Raw genomic sequence first — 22,860 nt, 5'->3', positions numbered from 1 at the left:
ATGGGTTTGTGAAGGTGAAGAAAAATGCCAATTTTTACTTCTTTTTACCTGATGCATTATTAGGATTGATTTGCCTCTGAGTATGTAGGCGTACTTTTATAATGGCCTATCACTTTAAAAAATGGCCACTTTTATAATGGCCTATCACTTTTAAAGCCTGCAGAATGTTCTCTCCAGGGAATGTTGCTTTTTTCACCAGTGTCCTATGTTGATGAGAATGCTCTTAATAGTTTCTTTTTGAAATCAAACCTAACTTTCTTCAAACCTAACCTAATTTGTGTTTTGGAATCCTATGAATTACAGCTGCTTAAGAATTCTCTAGAAGAAAATTTCTTTCTTCTCTTTAAAGGTGCTGGTCTGAGGTTGGCAACCGACACGTAGGACAGAACCTTTCCATTGGCCAAGGATGTGACCATAAGGCCATCATTGAACATGAGATCCTGCATGCTCTGGGGTTCTATCATGAGCAGTCAAGGACAGACCGGGATGATTATGTGAACATCTGGTGGGATGAAATTCTTCCAGGTGTGTATGAACCCAAGGTGCTATTATCTTTATCACTTGCTCAGCCCAACCCTGGGATGACCAGGCCAAACCTATGCGTGAATGGGAGCTTCAGTTTCTCCAGAAGGAACACAAAATATGACCTCTCCTGTAGACTGTGCTCATCTGATCACAACTGATCCCATATAAGTGTCTCAGGGAAAGGTGAATGGTGGTTAACTAAATATAGGGTTAACTGATAATCAAAAGCTCTTGCTTTGTTTCAGTGTTTTTGTTGAAAATCTATCTAAAATTCTATTCTCCTGTCTTAGTGAGTAAAATGAATTAGGTCTCTGAGGATGTCAGGGTCCTTTTTCTGCGTGTGAAATCTCGTGTAGCTCTAGAAAGCTACATGAGGTTTAGTTGACTGTTTGATAATCCTAAGACATACTCCAGAATTTTTTTGGTGCTTTACCAAATCAACAATAGGTGTTTAAAAACAAAACAACAACTACAGCAAAAAACAAAACCAAACCAAACCACGTTTTATCTGAATTTGCACTCCCAATTGTGTTCATTCTAGCTAATAGTTTTTCTGATTAATCAAAATGTACAAGTCTTTTCTTTCTCCTTTCTAAGCACCTCTTTCTTTCTGCCCCCAGCCCATAAAGGATAACACAGTAAAGGATAACACAGTTTTATTTCACATATTATTATGCAGTTATTGTAACAATTCTGCTGAAAATGTTATAACTCAGTTTCCCAATGGGTGGGGGAAAAAATTCCATGCTGTGTTTCTGAAAACACCTAGTTTTTTTTTAAAAGATTCTTTTGATTTTAAAGTCTTTATTGAATTTGTTACAATATCGCTTCTGTTTTATGTTTTGGTGTTTTTGGCCATGAGGCATGTGGGATCTTAGCTCCCTGACCAGGGATCAAACCTGCACCCCCTGCATTGGAAGGTGAAATCTTAACCACAGGACCACCAGGGAAGTCCCAACACCTCGTTTTTGATTGGGAATTAGTTCAGGAAGCGGAAAAGCATTATTTTTGGCAGTGATAGCTTAATGAAACTTTAATGTATTGGAAGTGCCTTAACTATGACCACACATGGTTTTCATGAAGCAAATCATTGCCTTGTAATTATCTGTTTCATTTAGATCCCAATTTAACATATGAGTTCACAGATGGCAGTGCATCTCTAATAATTTTAGGGACTTGGAAGAACTGGCCATACTTTAAAATTAAATATCAGTCTCCAAAAGACTTCTGCCAGAACTAGCTCGTTTTGGAGTAAGCTGTAACCATGGATCTCACAGGGGGCAGGGGTTCAGATGGCTAATCCTATCAAAATCACCTCTGGGGTTTCTCAATCTGTGTCCCTCCCGGCACCTCCTATTCTGATATTTCATGAATGTAGAGTACTGGTGGGAGGAGGGGAAACTATGTGGTTTGTAAAAGCCTAATCTGTTACCAGGATTGGACCCACACATATACTCCCACCCATCCTACCATTCAACCACTGAGCTAGAGGCCAAGTAATATTCTTCTTTGTCCCCCGGTACAATCTAGAGAAGTTCTAGAGAGTGTTCACCCAAGTATGAAATAATAGATCAAAAACAGTATATTTGTCTCCCAGGGGTAATTGCCTTATATCTGGGTCTGTGTAGATGCGACAGGAGAGTGCAGATCAAAGGACCGAATCTCTGCTTGTGAGGCCCCGGACACCATTAGACTTCGTCTGTATTTGCTAGAGGCCTGAATTTCTTACTTTCTCTTATATGCTTAACTCTGATGAAAATGACACGAGGAAGCAGAAAACATTCACCTTTTTAAGTCTTGAAGAACACAATGCTCGGTGCTTTTAAGATAGTTTTAGACCATATGAGGTCCCCTTTCTCAGAGGGAGCCTGCACACTTACAAGGATAATTTGCAGACATGCTCCGCTTTGGGTTGAGCATAAATGACTCACCCTGTTTGCTCATTTCCTGTCTGTGTTTTCATTAGGTGTAATTTCATATATCTAAACTGCTTGCAATCACTGGAGAACTCTTCTCAAATGAGACATCAAATCGAATTTAGATCATAAGCAAGGACAGTATTATTGCTCAGGGTAATTTATGACTTTATTGCATCTCATCTTCAGTTGATGGTAATCTTATTATTTAACCTAGGAAGATACTCTATTGGCAATATAGTTCTCTCCCCAAATCCATCCCTGTTTCTGAAGTCAGAATTGTGTTTTCTGGATCTGTTTCCTTTTATTAAGCAAAACACTTCTGAGGTCTAGCAGGGGTCTACAAACTATAGTCTGTGGGCCATATCTGTTTCCTTTTGTAAATAAAGCTTTATTGGAACATAACCATGGCCGTTTGTTTACATACTGCCTATGGCTGGTTTTGTGCTATAACAGCAGAGTTGAGTAGTTGTGACAGAGACCATACATCTTGCAAGGCCAAAAGTATTTTGTATCTGACCCTTTACACAAAAGGTTTGCCCATGAGCTCTGGTTTACAAGATCACTTCCTCTTCAAGCTCTCGGTTGTGAGTTCCCTGAAGGACCATGCCTGTCCTAGTCACTGCCAGGGGCCACCACCCACCTAGCACAGCTCCCAGTAAATAGTAGGCATGACAAAAATGTGTTGAGTTAAATTTTAAAATGTATTAAAAACACTTATTTGGTAAAGCATTCTGATAAGTATCCTTGGATAATAAAGAATAAAACAATCTATTCTAACCTGATGATTTTATTGCAAGTTAAGGAAAACAGCCAGTGAATTGAAAGTGCATTGCTTAAGATACCACTGAGAGTCACCAGGAGATCCCAGACCCACGCCCAAGTCCTCACACCACCTTGATGCTTTTTATAATTTTACCTCCTTAACGGCCATCCTAGGACCACGTGCTCTGGAAGGAATGACTTTCCTCCTTTCCTGTTTGGGTTATTTACTTCTTGCAGTTCTGTCCCACCCTTTGAAAATGCTTCGATCCCTCTTGGATTAAGTCCCCATAAAACCCCTGGGAGTTGGGAGGATGTAACATCAGTATTGTCATTTTATAGTTAAAACAAGTTTTGATCAAAGGGGTTCATGGGCTTTTCCAAAAGTGTCTGGGGACCACTGCCAGGCTGTACCACACTTCTCCAATCCTGAGTGTACCTGAGTTGAAGTCTTTGAAAGTTGGTCACATTTTCTTCTAATTATTATTTTTTTTTATTAACATCTTTATTGAAGTATAATTGCCTTACAATGGTGTGTTAGCTTCTGCTTTATAACAAAGTGAATCAGTTATACATATACAATATGTTCCCATTTCTCTTCCCTCTTGCATCTCCCTCCCTCCCACCCTCCCCATCCCATCCCTCTAGATGGTCACAAAGCACCGAGCTGATCTCCCTGTGCTATGCGGCTGCTTCCCACTAGTTATCTATTTTACATTTGGTAGTGTATATATGTCCATGACACTCTCTTACCCTGTCACATCTCACCCCACCCCCTCCCCATATCCTCAAGTCCATTCTCTAGTAGGTCTGTGTCTTTATTCCCGTCTTGCCACTAGGTTCTTCATGGCCTTTTTTTTTTTTTTTTCCCTTAGATTCCGTATATATGTGTTAGCATACTGTATTTGTTTTTCTCTTTCTGACTTACTTCACTCTGTATGACAGACTCTAACTCCATCCACCTCATTACAAATACCTCCATTTCATTTCTTTTTATGGCTGAGTAATATTCCATTGTATATATGTGCCACATCTTCTTTATCCTCTTCTAATTATTAAAAACAGTTGGATGGGAAGCTAGAAAGGGAGAAGGAGATGATGAAGGTGAGAAGTTTTGACTGGGAGAGTTATGAGTATTCTCGTTCAGTTTTTCTATCACTCCCTAAGAAGGGAATTAAAAACCTGTGAACTTCCCATTATTGCAGCTGAACCAGTAAATTCCTGATGGCTGCTGGATTAAAAGAGTATCTGGGTGGTTTCTCATTTCAGCATTTCACATTCTCTTACTTATGCTAATCTCATTTAATATATTTTCATTTTCTATTTTGAAAGGAAAGTCAGTTTTCTTCCTATTTTGTTTTTCTCACCATGGGGAAATTTCTAGAACAGGAGAGTGTGAGCCTTGATTGACAGGATGCCACTTTCTCGCCAGCTGCTAAACTTTCCTTCTGCCCCTTAGATTTCTTTTTTCCTAAATTGTTGGAGAGCTGGCCAGGTACAGCTCTTGGTGGATGAGGTACTTGGCTGTTAGCAAGATGAATCAATCCTGAATATTTTCCTGAATTCAAAAATTCCTTTGCCTACCATGAGGAATACCTGCCTCCACTTTGATATCTTATCTTCTCTTTCTTAAAGCCTCATACATACACACACATATTTATTTATTTATTTACATGTATAAAAATGAATCTTTGATTTAAATATACATTTAATAACATGCACTGTATATTTACATTACATTTACATTATAATATATGTATATATTATGCACATATTTAATAATATGTATATATTTATTATTAATTATAACATGTATTTTAATATCCATTATAATAATTGTGTGTACTATTATATAATATATTAGTACATTACAATGTTATTAGTAAAAATTAATATATATTAATTTTATATACATTGTGCAAATTATAAAATATGTTAAATATGTGTATATATTTAAATCAAAGATGCATTATTCTGCCTCCCCCCCCTTGTTTTGGTCTCTGCTTGAGTATCTAGTCAAAGAGGGTAGGATGGGGAAATGACATGACTGATCAGGGCCTGTGGATTCCCTCCCTGACAGGTTATAAGCACAACTTTAACACCTACGATGACAGCGTCGTCACAGACCTCAACACACCCTATGATTACGAGTCTTTGATGCACTACGAGCCTTTCTCATTTAACAAGAATGCTAGTCTCCCCACCATCACAGCCAAGATCCCTGAGTTTAACTCCATCATTGGGCAGCGCCTGGATTTCAGTGCTATCGATCTGGAGAGGCTGAACCGAATGTACAACTGCAGTGAGTACCTCTGGGTCTGAGGACTGGGTAAACCCCCTGACCTTACGGGTTTCCTGTACATTTTCCTTTGTGTTAATTTTGTTAATCTGTCCATTTCATTAAGGACATTAGTTTCCCTATCCTTAGAAAAAATTGTAACACCTACCTCGCAAGATGGTTATGAAAATCAATTATGTGTTTGTGTTCTGTAAAGTGAAAATATTGGACCAATGTAAGGAGCTGGAATTGTCCAACTCCTTCAGCTTCCCTTTGAAGGGTGCATCCTTATGTAAAGCCCAAGATAGTTATAGGCTTGAAAGTATTTTGTATCTTAAATTCTTTGTCCAGGTTAGTGGTTCCTGGAGTCCTCTAATGCTCAGAGATGGGATGTTTTCTAAAATGGCCCCACTGGTCTTCAGAGACACATTCTTTAATCCTGTTCAATATGTATGTAGAGAAGATCTACTAAGAACAAAGCCCAGCATAATAGGTACCTCATTCTTGATCTAAAGGAGTCGATGGTTGGCATTTACAGAAAAGCATGATGGTAAGCCTTTTTATAATTTGACTCTGTGAAGTGTGTAGGGCTGCATCTGTGTTGGCAGTTTCTGCTATCTAATGCACGACGGTAGGATTTACAATTGAGAAAAATCAAGACAACGAAAGGCTCATTCATGATCTTGCTAAACAATGACATCTTAGTAGCCTAAGTCATTAGGTATTTGACATGAGAGGCCTTAAATTTTTAACCAGGTGACAAACATATCATTTGCAGCCACAACTCACACCCTTTTGGACCACTGTGATTTTGAGAAGGCAAACATTTGTGGGATGATTCAGAGTATCAGAAATGATGCTGGCTGGGTCCATGAGGACAGCACTCAGCCTGGACAAGCGGATCACACCTTGGTGGGACAATGCACAGGTCAGTGAAGGCAGCAAGGAAGTACATTGAGAAGGTTCACCAGGTTCAAGGGGAAATGGCAGCCAGCATGTTTGGCCTCAGTTGGAAGGCTAGTTATCAAACCTGGAACTCTGAATAAGGACAAAAACCATTTCTCATATCCTTATTATTAACGCAATAAAAAGCATCCAGGTTCTGGGCATGCAAAAGAAGGGTTCATTTAAGCGATGACAAAACTGATACAGACATAATGGTTGATATGACTTTGTACTTGTTGGTTATCTAGTTTATATATAGTATATAGTGTGTGTAACACAGGAAACTCTACTCAATATTTTGTAATAACCTATAAGGGAAAAGAGTCTGAAAAAGAATATCTATATCTCTCTATATATCTCTATGTCTATCTATCTATCTGAATCACTGTGCTGTATACCTAAAACTAACACGACACTGTAAATCAACTATACTTCAATAAACATTTTTTTTAATTTTAAAAAATATATGACTTTGTGGGACTTCCCTGGTGGTGCTGTGGTTAGGAATCAGCCTGCCAATGCAGGGGACACGGATTTGATCCCTGGTCTGGGAAAATCCCACATGGCGCGGAGCAACTAAGCCCGTGTGCCACAACTACTGAGCTTGTGCTCTAGAGCCCACAAGCCACAACTACTGAGCCCGCGTGCCACAACTACTGAAGCCTGCGTGTGTAGAGCCCTTGCTCCTCAACAAGAGGGGCCACTGCAATGAGAAGCCTGCACACTGTAACAAAGAATAGCCCCCACTCGCCACAACTAGAGAAAGCCTGCAGGCAGCAACAAAGACCCAGTGCAGCCAAATACATATATATATATGACTTTGTAAAGTAGGGCAATGTCTCTAACAGCAGTGTCCTCCAGTGGAACTACAGTGCACACCACATATGTAATGTAAAATTTTCTAACAGTCACATAAAAAAGAAACAAGGGAAATTCTCTTTAGTAATATGCTTAACCCCATATATCCAAAATCTTAACATTTCAATGTGCAATCAATATAAAAACTATCAATGAGATACTTCACACTTTTTTACAGTAGGTATTTGAAATCTGGTGTATGTTTTATCCTTACAGCACATCTCACTTTGGACTGGCCACAGTTCAAGTACTCAATCGCCATATATGTTTGGTAGCTGCCATATTGGAGAACAGCTTCAGATAGTTCCTGTACATGGTTTGTGCAGTGAAAAAGCCATAAAGTCAGGAGAGACCCGGGTTTAAAATCTGGCTCCACCACTTGCTAATGGTGACCCCAGGTAGTTGTTTTTGTTGTTGTTGCTGTTTAAGTCTTTTGGCTTTTTGTAAGCCTCTCTGACCATCAAGCTATTGATCCTTCACAGCGAGCATGTAAAGAGATAATGCATATAGAATCTTCAAAGGCAGACCAGCAGCCTTACTCCCTACTTTTCCCCTCCATCGTCCCTTTCTCTCCAGAGGTTCTATTTATTTTTCAATTTCTATCTTAACACCCTTTTATTACGTGCTTGTCATTGAAATTGTACCAACCCTATTTGGAAGCAGGTGAGGTTATAGATTATAATAGCCTTTTAAAGACTGGACTATCATCAAGTCCCTTAGTCCATGCCTGTGTGAGAGTTGCTAGGAGTTTCTTCACAGAAGAGACCCAGCTTATCACCCAGATGCCAGGCCACCAGGGTGAATGTCAGAGGTTATCAACAATTGCCACTCTTCCTCGCGCCTTGGCAAAGGGCAAAAGTCTCTGTTACACATCAGATTATTAAACACATAATCTCCAGTTTCCAAAGGGTGATCTACGCCTGAAGTTCTCTTTAAATTTCCATCATAGCCTCTAATCTAATCTCTCCTGTGGGCTTGCTGCTAGGCTAACGTGCAAGTTCCAGCTAAACAGAAAGGTGATCTCCGTGTGAGAGGAATCTGTTGAAAGAATATTCTAGCATTTCAGTAGGAAAGGAAAGGACCACAGCCCAGAGAAGTAACTAGAAAAGCTTTCTCGGGTTAACTTGACCAGCCATTATGCTTCTTCCACAGGAGGCACATAATGGGACGGCGTTTCCTCTGCTAGAGAGCACTGCCTTATTCAGGTAGATGCATAGACTCAAAGAGCTCGAAGGATGGAAGCCACTTCCCACTTGAATCCCAGAGAGATGAATGAATACCCAGTTAGTGGCAGCTCTAGGGCAAGAATTCAGGTCTCCTGACTCCTCAGTTTGAGTTATTGGACTTGCACTTCATACTTGTGAACTCACCTGGTGGAATTCCTGAGCAAGGATCACCAGGAGACCTTCTTAGCCCTGTGAGCTCTTGTTTACCTTAACCCAAGCCCTCAGCAATTCACGACACAAAAGTCTAAGGCTAGTAAGGTAAAGTATTGAGAAGAACATACCGGCGCATATAATTTACCCTGATGATATATTAAAGATATTATGGTATTTTTCAGCTTTGTGGAAAGCTTATTTAAACATCCTTGCTCATGCCCCATATGTGAGGCAGGGTGAGGCAGGGACTCATATTGTCAAAGAACCTGGAACTGTAGATGCTCATTTCATATTTACTTGATGAAATGTTTTGAGTGGAGCGTTTGGTAAGAGGTTGAGTATTGGAGGAAGTTTAGATGACTTCTTTATATGCAAGAATTGTTCATTGCCCTTGACTTTGAAAACGTGTGCTGGTTTTCCAAGTGATGTATTTGTTTAGCCACCTGCTTGTTTTGGGGGAGAGAATTTTGAGATACGTGAGTTGGGCAAACCCAGCCTCTGGCATAAATGTAGACCCTTTATCCCCTCATTTTTAGTGTTCTTCCAAGGCTTTCTTTACATTCAGGAGAAATCCTCAGTTGGTCCCTAATATGCCTTGAATGCCCCTTCTTAGGACACAGTAAAGGTGATTCTTTACCACTGATAGTACACCCAGTTATTAGGCTACAAAAGGGTGAAACTGAACCCTTCTCATTGTGAATATTTAAAATCCAATTCCTAAAACTTTGAATCCCACAGTTTCTTATACAGCTAGGAGGCCAGCTCTTTTCCTTGGAATGAATCTCTAAACAACGAAGTTAATGAAGAAAATGGAATTCATCTCACAGACACTAAATTCCATAAACTTTGCTTAAAGCCTGTATTTCCTTAAGTCAGAGGTGTACATTTCACAACCTTGGGAACAAAGGCAATCAAAAGAGGAAGTGGAGAGCTGTGACTTTGACCAGCAATTCTGTCCATGGAGACAGACAGAATATTTACTGACAAACAACCTTTTTATTTTCCCCAGAAGAGCTCTAGCCTTTGTTGCCTGGACGATGGCTGTTGCTCACTGTTTCACTTTGCCTGGGCTGAGGGCACCCTGGGGTATTTGTGGCCAGAGATGGGACTTTAGAGTTCTCTCTCCATAGGTGCCGGCTACTTCATGTACTTCAATACCAGCTTGGGGATAGCAGAGGAGGCAGCCCTGTTGGAGTCTCGGATTCTTTACCCAAAGAGGAAGCAGCAATGCCTGCAGTTTTTCTATAAAATGACAGGAAGTCCTTCAGATAGACTCATCGTCTGGGTCAAGAGGGATGATAGTACGGGCAACGTTCGCAAGCTGGTCAAGGTGAAGACCTTTCAAGGTATTTAAAGGCATCCTGCGAGGACTGATTGGGCTTCATATTGGGGATTGTGCTGTTTCTCCTTCTTCCCCTCCCTCTCCCTTTTCACCCTCCTCCCCCTCATCATTCCTCCCACTCCTCCCCCTCTGTCTCCTCTTCCTTCCTTTCCTCCACCTCCCTTCTGCCTCTTTGAAATGCATAATGCCTGGCATGTTTTAACCACTCAATGGATGTTTTAACCATTCAGAAATTGCGGGTTCAGGTGAGGTTGACATATACTATTGTAAGAGGCCAATCAGGGAAAGAAAAAAGAAGGCCAATCAGAATATAAAAATCTAGTTTTCACTAGAGCTTTGGAGAAAGCCAGAATAGAGAAAATTGGTGATTCAAAGGTGGAGATTGGAAGGTAAAAGGGAAGTGGGAATTGATGCTGCTGGAGAGAAGTGGTTAAATAGTGGACCATAAGTGTTTCTGCATCTGTTTCAGCAAACTGAATGATACCATTATTTAATACACTGAGGTAACTTGAAACCTACTTGTGAAGTTGGTGGCAAGCAAGCGACTTGTATACATTAACTTCACTAAAATCACTTGTATATTCCTTAGTGATACTTTATGTATTTCTATAAGAAGATCATGAAAACCTTAAAATGCTAAGGTAGTTAGTTGGTTGTGAGAGTAATCTGGCTGAAAATCAAGATCCAGGGTTATAAAAGCTAAGTACTTACATTCTTTTATTGTGGTGGCGGTTCGTTCATAAATAGAAAAGGAGAGACGTGTTTTTCTAGTTTTCCATTCAACAAAGAATTTCTCAATTAAAATGAGATAAAGGAAGCATTCTTTGTGTACTTCTAGAAGTTGCTGTTCTTGAAGGGTTGAGGCTTCCTTAGTAAAGCCTACTCAGAAGAACGGGGGCCCAAATTGTCTCTACCCAGGTCACTCTGTGGGTAGAGAATGCTACAAATAATGGTTTTGAGTGGTTCACTTTTCTGGCTGAAATTTACAGAGCATCTTTATCAAATAGAGGGATGACAGCTAGGTGCCCTTTAAGAGTTGAGAATTTGCTGTGTTACCAAGGACTGTAAGTATGGGCATATGAAATTGCCATTGTTTGACTTTTGACTTATCAAAGGTCTGTTTTATATGGTTCAGCCCAATACTTGTGCATTCAGTGCTAACATTAAGGGGGTGGGGTGCATTTATACCAACAAGCCCATGGGAAAGCCCAGAACCTGCAGAATGGAATAATAATGGTAAACAGATTCATGATTAAGACTTTTATGATAAATCAGAGTGTGTCTTTTTTTTTTTTTTTCTTTTTTAGCTATTTTCCCATACTAGATATGTGACTTTGGAAAAGTTCCTTAACAAGTTTATAGCAGTTCTTCTCTTCTGTGTTTGCTGTGAAGATTACATGAGATCGTTCATGTAAAGCACCTGCCACAGTACGAGGCTCCAAGTAAGTGCTCCAGAAATGTTGGTCACAGTTGTCACCAATTTTATTCTCTGTCCTCAGGAGATTTTGACCAAAATTGGAAAATTGCCCATGTTACACTAAGAGAGGAAAAGAAGTTTCGCTACCTTTTCCAGGGCACAAAGGGTGACCCCCAGAACTCGAGTGGGGGAATTTACCTGGATGACATCACTTTGACAGAAACCCCATGCCCCGCAGGGGTTTGGACGGTCCGGAAATTCTCTCAAGTCCTGCAGAACACGGTTAAAGGGGACAAGCTTCAGAGCCCTCGATTCTACAATTCAGAGGGCTACGGTTTGGGGTTGACCTTGTACCCTCATGGCAGAACGGGCTCCGAGAGCTCTGGGTACTTGGGACTTGCCTTTCATCTGTGTAGTGGAGATAATGATGCTGTTCTGGAGTGGCCAGTGGAGAACAGACAGGTGATAACAACAATACTTGACCAGGAACCCGATGTCAGAAAGAGAATGTCCTCCAGCATGGTGTTCACTACCTCCAAGTCCCAGACATCTACAGGTAGGTGGTTAGAAGACCCGCCCCTCCACCTGGAAGGGCCAACAGACACAGTTCTCATCTGTATAGGAGAGATTAACTTTCCCCTCACATTTCCTCCTTGGGCACATCTACAGCAATGTCATGTTGGAGCATTAAGTTAAAATGTTCTTGTTTCTTTTTTCTTTCATTGAAGTGCAGTTGATTTACAATGTTATGTTAGTTTCTGGTGTACAGAAAAGTGATTCAGATATACATATATATTCTTTTTCATATTCTTTTCCATTATGGTTTATTACAGGCTATTGAATACAGTTCCTTGTGCCATTCAGTAGGACTTTGTTGTTTATCTATTTTATATACAGTAGTTTGCATCTGCTGATCCCAAACTCCTAATTTATCCCTCCCATCCCCTTTCTGCTTTGGTAACCAGAAGTTTGTTTTCTATGTAAGTGAAAATTTTCAGCGTCATCTTATCTCTCTCTCTTTCCTGAATTCATCCATCAAGCATCTAAGTAAGGGCTTGCAAGGTGCCAAGCTCTGTGCCAGCTTCTTAGAATACAAGCAAACTGGGCAGTTCCTGCCTCACTGAGCTCAGTCCGAGAAGACAGATCCAGGTAATCATTTATCAAATACTCAGAATTTGCGAGGCTCTGCGCAGAACTAATGCACTGAGTCCTAAAATATTACTCATTGTCAGTATGTCAGTATGAATCAAGGAAGGGGCAAACTTGTTTTTTTCAAAAGAAGAGACTTAAGCCTTAAAAGGAAGAAGCTATAGCTCTCTCTTCCCCTTCATTGAGAAGTCACTCAGTAGTGGACAGTGGCCCTCCACAGGGCCGGTTCTCTGCTCCACCCCCCTCCCAATTCTCAGTTTTAATTGTCCTGGAAAGAGTAAATAACCTGATTTTTTTCCAACACATTTTTTCTGATTAACAAAGCTCTTATGGGTAAACAACAAGGTCCTACTGTACAGCACAGAGAACTATATTCAATATCCTATGATAAACCATAATGGAAAAGAATAGTAAAAAAAAATGTATATATACATATAATAGAATCACTTTGCTGTACAGCAGAAATTAACACATTGTAAATCAACTATACTTCAATTAAAAAAAAGCTGTCTATACTCATTAAAGACAAATGGAAAGTGAAAAGTAAAGCGATAACATGATTTTTCTGTAACCTGTAACTTTGCAGCAATAAATGGCTCCGTCATCTGGGACAGGCCGTCTGTCATGGGGTCCTATGACAACAACTGTGCCTGTTTTAGAAGCATCGACTGCGGCTGGGATGCTATCATCTCCCACCAAATGCTGAAAAGGAGGAGTTTTCTTAAAAATGACGACCTTATAATGTTTGTGGACTTTGAAGGTATTTTGCTGGTTTTCCTAAATAAATAATCCTATGTTCTGGGTGTTCTATTGACTTTACATGGATTTTTTTAAAGCATCTCATGGAAGGTGGGGATCTTTTGGGGGAACTAGGTTAAAAAAAAAAAGATGTGCTGTAAGAGAACCACATTTAACTATTTTATTCAAGGACTCCCATCTTGATTTTAACTGTCCTGGGGAGAAACTAAAATTTTAGTGTCACCTTTTTGTATAACTTATCAAATGTGACAGTTTGCTGACTTCAATTTAGTTTCAATCAGTCTATCCATACTCACTTTATGCTTCTATTCTCAAGTTAAATAAATACAAGCGTGATTGGACTACTTTAAACATAAACATAGCAAAAAAAGAATGAAATCTTGCCATGTGCAACAACATGGATGGACCCGAGGGGCATTATGCTTCGTGAAATAAGTCAGACAGATAAAGACAAATACTGTATGTTTTTGCTTACATGTGGAATCTGAAAAACAAAGCAAATGAACAAATAAAACAGACTCACAGATACAGAGAACAAACTAGTGGTTACCGGAGGGGAAAGGGGTAGGGGTAGGGACAAAACAGGGGCAGGGGATTAAGAGGTACAAACTACTATGTATGAAATAAGTTATGACGATGTAATGTACAGCACAGGGAATATAGTCAATATTTTATAATAACTTTGTATGAAGTGTAATCTATAAAAATGTCAAACAACTATTTATACACCTTAAAACTAATATAATATTTTAAGTCAACTATACTTCAATAAAAAATAATCGATCTATAAAATAGCTGGCATTATGAAAATCCGCTGGATTCAACGCCACTTTTCTATGTCACTAAAGGTGATGACCAAGAAGGGTAGAGGCAGCCCAGGGAGCTTTCTCCAGGAGTGGAAGTGAATTATTGTCAGATTTAATCATATATCTTCCTCACCACCCTTTGTCTCTTTCCTCGAGATATCACCCACCTTAACCAGACTGAAGTTCCCATTAAAGACAGCAGGCTGATCCCCCAAAGCCTCGTTCTCCAAGGCCAGGAGCAGCCGGCTTCAGAAGAAGGTTCGGGAAAGGACTCCTTAGAGAAAGCCCTACTGGGCAGCCTGGACCAGGGGCAGCGCAGCCGACAGAAGCGGTCGGTGGACAACGCGGGCCCCATGGAGGACCACAACTGGCCACAGTACTTCAGAGACCCATGTGACCCGAACCCTTGTCAAAACGAAGGCATCTGTGTGAACGTGAAGGGGATGGCGAGCTGCAGGTAGGCTCTGTGGCCTGGGGCGGCAGGTGTGGGTCGGCAGAGGGGAGCCCTATGTCTGCTTCCCCTGCTAAAAGGCACAGTTCTCAGGTCACGGCATCCACGCCATCAGATGGTCAACCGTGTCGGTCCTTGACTCCACAAAGCCGTGCCCGGAATCAGAGGGCAGAGCAGGGATCCTGCCAGAGCAGAAGAGCCCCAAATCTCCTGTCTCTGCACGTGTAGCCCTTTGCTACCTCTGGGACATTGTCAACAGCATCTTGAATGTTGTTGGGATTTTGAACTCCACTGCAGGGCTCAAAAATGACCCAGAGCTTTTTAGTCTTTTTTTTTAATATCTATTTATTTATATATTTATTTGGTTGTACCGGGTCTTAGTTGTGGGAGGTGGGCTCTTTAGTTGAAGCTTGCAGACTCCTTAGTTATGGCATGCGAACTCTTAGTGGCATGCATGTGGGATCTAGTTCCCTGACCAGGGATCAAACCTGGGCCCCCTGGGATCTAGTGGCATGCATGTGGGCCCAAACCTGGGCCCCCTGCAATGGGAGCGTGGAGTCTTATCCACTGCACCACCAGGGAAGTCCCAACCCAGAGCTTTTAGCATCAAGGCTCCACCACAGGGACTCAGGACCAAGCTTAAACCTTCCCTGACTGAAAATGTTATTATTGCTATTAATGATTATTTCTATTGTCCATTAGTTTAGTTGTACTATTATCATATTTATGTTTTCAATAATAATAAGAATATCTGATATTTGGAGGCTGCTTGCTATGTGTCACGTGCTCCCCCGAGCAGTATGCATTCATGATCTAGATTATTCCTCACAGCCACCCTGTGACATAAAGGCCCTTCTTATCCCCATTTAGGGCATAAGAAATTCGAAGCTTAGAGCAGTAAGTAATTTGTCTGAAATTACCCAGATAGTAAATGCTGGAGCTTAGATTTGCAATCCAGGTCTGTCTGTCTGCACAGTTTGCTATATTTAATAGTTCTTTTTATAATGTGTGTTATTCACATAAAATATTTCATAAAAGGATGTATGTGATGACAGAAGCCTCAGTTTCATTTGATAGAATAGTAGCAGATGTGGGAGCCGGTCTGCTTGGCTCAAAACATCTACATTTCTTCTCAGCTCTTTCTGATCTCCACTTTGTTCTTTCTTTTTTAAACTTTTATTTTGAAATAATTTTAGATTTACAGATACATTTCAAAAATGCAACAGAGTTCCCTGTACCCTAAAGTCAACATCTTACATAACCGTTGTACATTAGCAAAGGCAAGAAATGAGCATTAACAAAGGTAAATACTATTAAAAATAGTATTAACTAAACGACACACCTTATCCAGATTTCCCCAGTTTTTCCACCAATACACTTTTTCTGTTCCAGGTTCCAATTCAGGACCCCGTGTTCCATTTAGTTTTCATGTCTCCTTAGCTCCTTCAATCCTGAGCGGGTCGTTGGTCTTGTCTTTCATTATCTTGATACTTTTGAAGAGCGTTGATCAGTTATCTTACAAATTGTTCCTCAATTTGAGTTTATCTGATGTCTTCTCATGATTATATTGAGGTTGTACATTTTGGGTAAGAAGAACCAAGACGTGATATGACCTTCTCAGTGTGTCATGTGAGCGGTACCGGACGTCAATATATGTTATTACCGGTGATGTTAACCTTGTCCTCTGGCCAAGAGGGTGTCTGCCAGCCCTCTCTCCTGAGAAGTTACCATTCCTCACTCTTTAATTAACACATGTCTTGGGAGAGACACTCGGAGACCATGCAGACATCTTACCTTTCCTCAACCCTCACCCACTAATTTCAGCATCTGTTGGTGGAGTTTGCTGAACCGTTACTACTGTGTGTCAGGAAATACATTCTTTAAGTGTCCCAAACCTTCCTCCTGAACTTTGCATATGGTAGCCAAGAGGACAGGGTCTGGAGACAGACCTTCAGAGATTAGACTTCAAGAGTGAGACACCTACTAACTGCGTGGCCTTGAGCAAATTATAACTTTTCTGTAAGATAAGGATGATGAGAATGGCCTGGTAATAACCACCACCTCAAAGGGTTGTTCCAGGATTAAATTAATTGACTTGCGTAAAGCACTTTGAACGAGGCCAGGTGCGTGTAACTGCTGAGTGTCCCCTGCCATTGTTGCTGTGTTGGTCTTGTTGTCAGGAAGCCCTTGGGGCTCAGGTGGTTCCCACACGCCCCTGTGTCCTGTCTTCCCAGGTGCGTCTCTGGTCACGCCTTCTTCTACACCGGGGAGCGATGTCAGGCCATGCAGGTGCACGGCAGCCTCCTGGGCCTGATGATCGGAGGCACGGCCAGCATGGTTTTCTTGACCTTCACCATCATCTCCATCCTTCGCCAAAGGCCAGGCAGTGATGCCCGCTGACATCAGCTAAGCTGCAGAAGTACCTCCTGCCCTTGGGCCCTCCCTTTCCTTCCCGTGCTCATTGCAGTTGGGGCAGCTTCCATCGGCCTTGCTTTGCCTCCAGCCTCTTGTGTGACCCTTATGGTTTTCCTGTCCCCACCCTCACATGGTTCTGTTACCCTGCTCTGTGCTCCAAATGTATCTAGTGTGTCCTGTGATGACACTCTTATCCCTTAGTTGTAAATCCCTTGTTTAATAGACTGTCTTTCCTGTAGACCGTAAGCTCTAGGTGGGCAGACCCACCTTTACTGTGTTAGCCCAGTGCCTGGGAGTCTGCTTGGCCCGGCATGCATGGTCACTCAGTAAAAACGAATAAATGAGCCAGTAATTGAATGAATAACTAAGATATAGAAACTCTCTCCTTTCTACTGCAAGTAAGATGTATACAATGAAACGCATATGTTTTTTGTACTAGAATCAAACACTCAAATACCTGTTTTCCATCAGACACAATAGGTTTATTATTCTTTTAGGGTCTTGTGTGTTAAAGAATTTCAAATAAAGATTCCTCCTAGCAGCAGCATTTGCTTTCCTCCTCTGATTCTAAGGGAAAGTCTTTAATAAATTCAATAACTATTTCATCAGTACCTTCAAGCGGTCCAGAATTGCATGTGAATTTGTGTGTGTGTGTGTGTGTGTGTGTGTATGTGTGTGTATGGAGGGGGAGAATCGTCCAAAAATTCTTTCTCAGATCTTTTTAAATTTTAAAGTACATTTTAAGGGACTTCCCTGGTGGACCAGTGGTAAAGAATCCGCCTTCCAATGCAGGGGATGCGGGTGCGATCCCTGGTCGGGGAACTAAGATCCCACATGCCGCGGGGCAACTAAGCCCACGTGCTGCAACTACTGAGCCCATGCGCCACAGCTACAGAGCCCATGCACTCTGGAGCCCGCACGCCACAACTAGAGAGAAGCCCACACACTGCAACAAAGATTCCACATGCCTCAAGTAAGACCCAACGGAGCCAAAAATAAAAATAAATAAATAAATAAAATAAATATTTAAAAAATAAAGTATATTTATATACTGTTCATGTATAAAATTATTAACAAATTGAAAGTATCAGGTAGAAGAGAATTTAAGGGAAGTATTTGTAGACACACTTTCTTTCAGTGGTTCCTAGGAGACAAAACTACCCGAGGCAAGAAAGTTCCAAGAGAGATCAAGTAAGAAGGAAAGCTGAGGTTTCCATCCCCAATCAGCACAAGCCCCACAGAGAGCTGGCTCTAGAAGTTTACTAAAAGAAAATCTTTCAAGGAGCCTGAATGGTCCAGGCTTTAGGTTACCAGCTTTCTAAGTACATACTTCATGACCACTCTGGAAACAGACGCGAGGGGTTAAGAAGAGTCCCTTTAATGCAAAGGTGTGAGAAGAGTTTGGAGCAGGTGAAACCTCGACTCCCAGCACTGACTCTCCAGCCTGAGGTGCATCAGTATCCCCTGGAGAGCCGGTTAAAACACAGATCGTAGGCACCACCCCGAGAATTTCTGGTTCAGTAGATCTGGGGTAGGGTCTAAGAATTTGCACTTCTAGCAGGTTCCCAGGTGATGCTGGTGCTGAGAAATGCTGCTTTAGTGGATGGAAAAGAGGTCTGGACGTCAGGCTCCCTGGCTGCAGGCCTGGATGGGCCATCTAACCAGCTCTGCAATTGTCGTAAAATCACTCATGCTCTTGGTCTTTGTTTCCTAATCTGTCAAACGGAAGTAATAGTTGACTACCGCCTCCCAGCCCACTTTAACATCTACAGGGTTACAGAGTAATAAAATGGGATTATGGATAAGAAGGTAGAGTTAAAAATGTATGCAAAGTGTGCTGTTTAATTTTCAGAGTAGATGAGAAGCTACCCGGCCACCCAGCCAGTCTTCATCTCCAAAGACCAAATTGGAAATAACCTCCAGCTTTGCTTCTCTACATGCTTCACAGCCCTGCAAATCCACAACTGACTTTAAGGCTGGGCTTGGAGAAGGCGTTCCCTCCACACCCCTGTGTCTTTCCTTAGAAGGGAGCTCCAGGCACTGTGGCTGCTGCTATTGTTTTTCTTTTGTTTTATTAGAAGGAAATGTGCTCTGGGCCATGCCTGGCTTAGATCTGGTCCAGCTCAGAGGAGAGACCCCATCCTAAACAGAGCACAACATTTCCTGTACACCTGAGTTCTCTCTGAAGGAAGCAGAAGCCCAAGTTTCAAGGGTAACTTAGAATTTTGATCTAGTATTAGAAATGAAAACTGCTAAAACAATGACAAGGAGGTACCAGGCTGAGGGTAAAACATTTTGATATTTCTCAGCACCAGCACCATATCCACCGTCTTGGTTCATTTCCATTGATGACGCATGGTCATCCCTGTTGATTGCATGATTGATTAGGAATCTGGCTCATCATAGACCAGACAGTGTATTAGCTTTTCTCTGAGCCTGAAGTTCTCCATCATACCAGGAGGATTAGCAGATACTTTATTCTTTTGAGGAGTTGAGGTGTTGATGGATGGGTAGGCATCTGTCATGGGGAGGTGGATAGAGAAATAAGCATATCACATCCTTAGGCAGTGTGGGATTTGGGATTTAGATGAGCAATGTGAAAAACTGGGAAGCCCTCTCTGTATGCGGGTACTTGGATTCCTTGGTCTTGTGTAGTGGGGCTGAATCAGAGTAGTTTGAAAGTGTGAAAATGTCTCATGCTTCCCCCACCCTGTTCTTTATGCTGCCATGTGGGGCTATGTGGTACCCTGGGAAGGGCAGAACAAAAAGACAGGAAGTACTGAATCCCTGAGAACTACGTGGATCCGAGCCTGCCATACCAGTCTTGGACTGCTTACCTACGTGCTTTTTTGGCTAGAGAAATAAACTTGAATTTTAAGTGGCCATTATTTTGAATCTGTTTTGCTCACAGAGAACGTAGTCCTCAAGGTTAAGATGGTTTCTATGGGGTCGGCACATGACTCAGGCTAAGTCAATCACAATTCCTTGCTCTGCTGTAGACACATGTACTGATGGGGAAGAAAAGAGTTTCTCTTCCTTTTAGATCTGAGTCTCCGATTCATAAGCCCCATAGATTTCTTTCCTCGAAGATCTGTCTTGGAATGAAATAAATACACAGAGGGAGACAAAGCCACAAAGGGAGAAAAAGAACTCTGAGAGCATTGTTTGAGCCCCTGAATCCAGCTGAGCCTGAAGGTGTACCAATCCAGTATCTTCCCCAGTTACAGGAGCTAATAAATGTCCATGCCCGCTTCAACTAGTTTGAGTTGTGGTTTCATTATTTGTAACAGAGAGATCTTTAAGTGACTCAACTGCTGCAGCACATACTTGGCTCATCTGTAAAGAGAGGAAATAACGGGGATGAGTCTAAGGATTAAATAAAATCTTATATTACATTAAGATTATAAACTTGAATTGAGATGCATATGCTGGTGAGTTAATCAGCCTCTCTTATTTGCTCAGTGACTTATTCTTCCTTTCTGGCTTCATAATGGGCATGATTTTAAAGTCAAACCTTGGCAAAATGATAATATTGGATGTCAAGTATCTTCAGGGTTATTTTCAAAAACTCCTGATGATGAATTAAATGCAAAAATGTGGAGGGTGTATGTATTTTGATCCTGAGTAGAGATTGTATCTAAATCTGGGTTCTCTCTCCTGTGTGTGTATAATTTCTAAACACATACACATGGTTTGATACGAAATAATCCTGGCTAAATTCATTCAACAGTCACTGTGTGCCAGATACTCTTCTGGGGGCTTTATAAGAAGCAACTCTTCACAATAATCTGTTAGACCTGCTCAGTTATTATCCCCTTTTGTGTTGTGGAAACAGAGTCACAAGAGACTTTACCCAAGGTCACAAAGCTAAGACATGCTGGGCTGACCATTGGAAAGCAGAAGGTCTGGCTCCAGAACGCAAGCTCTTCCCCACCACTTTTACGCAACCAAATCGGCTGTCAGTCAACACTAACGAACAACACAATGTGTTAATGCTGCAAACTGAAGCCGAGAATTCAAATAATCCAAGTAGCAAATCAGCTGCTGCTTCAGTCTGCCCATCACACGGGAAATCACGATGTAGCCAAGTTGATTAGGACCAATGTCAGTTGGTCCACCTGTGTTCCGACACAGCCTCGGGAATACACATCATCCCTAGGAAATCGTATTTTCCTCCTATGTGTCTAAATGGCATCCAGCATTCTGAGAATGCTTGCTCTGTCTGTGGCAAGAATAAAAATAGTACCACTGGTCAGTGGAACTCCATGGAAACTCTTTTGCATGAAGAGTAAAGATTAAAATGGCAGGTACTCTCCCTTTGGGGAGTCGACCAGTTGGCTAATGGGGGGATCTACTTTCTTTTTTATTTAATTGGTTCTAATTATCTATGTCTTTAGATAAATCTTTTATCATTTCCAAGTATTGGCTTCTAATTTGAGAGTTATTATGAAATCTGAAAGAGATAAATATAAGAAACAAAGTAGAACTGCAAAGTACTAGCCATGTCCTATGGCATGTAATTTGAAGAGAGCCAGAAGGCATAACTGCCCCCAAATTGCTAACATGCCTTTGTGTTGGTGTGTCTGAGAGGCCTTTATGAAATTTAAGTAAGTTATTTGTGGATGGATTAAAATTAATTATTGCCCTAAAATATCTGCCAGCTAATGTGGTCCTGAGAACACTGGGACACAGGCTAAAAATGTCTGGATGGCATGGAGGTGCTTTGATAGATTCCCCCAGACAGGTAAGGGCAGACTGTGGGCCACAAACACTTAGGAGTTCGGTTATTGACAGGGCAACATGTGGCAAAGTCAAAAGCTCCATTTCATGGCTTCATCCAGGGTCAATGTAGCTATTTCCCACGGCGGAGCAACTCTACCTTCAATAAAGCAACATAGCTGGCATCCTTTCACGCTCCATCAGAGACCAGAAAAGGAAGTAGTTCCATGTTTGCCCAGAACACTGGTCATTATGCTCTGGGCTGCCCTGAGATGAAATTATAAAGCAGGATTAAGGTTGGAGATGCCTTAACTTCTCCATCCTTTCTGTCACCACGTTGTCGCTCTTTCATTTTCTGTGCTCAGAGCTCTCCCTGCCATGGGAGTCTGCGTGCATCCCAGGGAAGCGGCAGAGTGTGGTGGTGACGTGCACACATTCTAGGTCAGACATTCTGCATTCAACACCTGACTCTATCATTCTTGAACTGTGTGACCCTGGGCAAGTGATTACCCTCTCTGTGCTTAGTTTATTCATCTGTAAAATAAAGAGAAAAAGAATATTTACTCAACCCTAGAAGGGGTTGTTGTCAGGCTTAAATGAGATTCTAGGACACAAACACATGGTAAGAACTCAATAAATGTTAGTTAACATAGATAGTTAACAGCCATTTTCAGTGGAGGGTAAATTTCATGTCTTTTGCTGTGTCCCTCTCCTGGAGCCTAGCACATGTTAAGCCTCATCTCTCCTTGTGATTTTATTTTCTGTTAGAGGGGTGTCCCATGTAAGGGAGACAGGCTGAGAGCTATCCTGAGGGTGTGAGTAATATCCCAGGCATATGACACTCTCCCGCAGTCAGAAGTCATCTGCCTCTTATGCAAGGCCAGGTCAGCTTGCCCCTCTGCCCTGAGGGCCAGACCTTTCGGCAGTGGTACTGTTTACTTCTCCTGAATCTTCTTGGATCACACTTCAGCTGGCAGAGCCTGCAGCCTCCTCTTCATCGTCTGTCTGGAGACTAGACTAGAAACTTACCAGCTGCTGGCTGGTGTGTCACTTAGCCCTAGGACAGCTGCGGATTCAACACAGATTGAAAATGAAAGCCCAGCCCAGCAGTAGGTTTCTGTGGGTGAATGAGAAAAGGG

The 22,860-nt window shown here is 41.6% G+C and overlaps 1 protein-coding gene across 2 annotated transcripts in view; it reads left to right on the top strand.

Annotated features, from left to right (window-relative positions):
• The window catches only part of MEP1A (meprin A subunit alpha), a 33,561-nt gene extending 12,218 nt beyond the window's left edge, over positions 1-21,343 (top strand). For both annotated transcript variants that reach the window (XM_082414644.1, XM_082414643.1), the window contains 8 exons: positions 350-525; positions 5,284-5,505; positions 6,260-6,409; positions 9,794-10,009; positions 11,505-11,978; positions 13,158-13,331; positions 14,293-14,593; positions 16,822-21,343. In XM_082414644.1, the coding sequence (XP_082270770.1) occupies positions 350-525; positions 5,284-5,505; positions 6,260-6,409; positions 9,794-10,009; positions 11,505-11,978; positions 13,158-13,331; positions 14,293-14,593; positions 16,822-16,987 (1,879 nt within the window). In that variant the 3' untranslated portion in view covers positions 16,988-21,343. The remainder of the gene's footprint in view (positions 1-349; positions 526-5,283; positions 5,506-6,259; positions 6,410-9,793; positions 10,010-11,504; positions 11,979-13,157; positions 13,332-14,292; positions 14,594-16,821) is intronic.
• Positions 21,344-22,860: the final 1,517 nt, after the last annotated feature.

The sequence above is a fragment of the Balaenoptera physalus genome, assembly GCF_965194825.1.
Source record: "Balaenoptera physalus genome assembly, chromosome: 11".
NCBI classification, from domain to species: Eukaryota; Metazoa; Chordata; class Mammalia; order Artiodactyla; family Balaenopteridae; genus Balaenoptera; species Balaenoptera physalus.
This window is presented reverse-complemented; position numbering and strand designations above follow the sequence as displayed.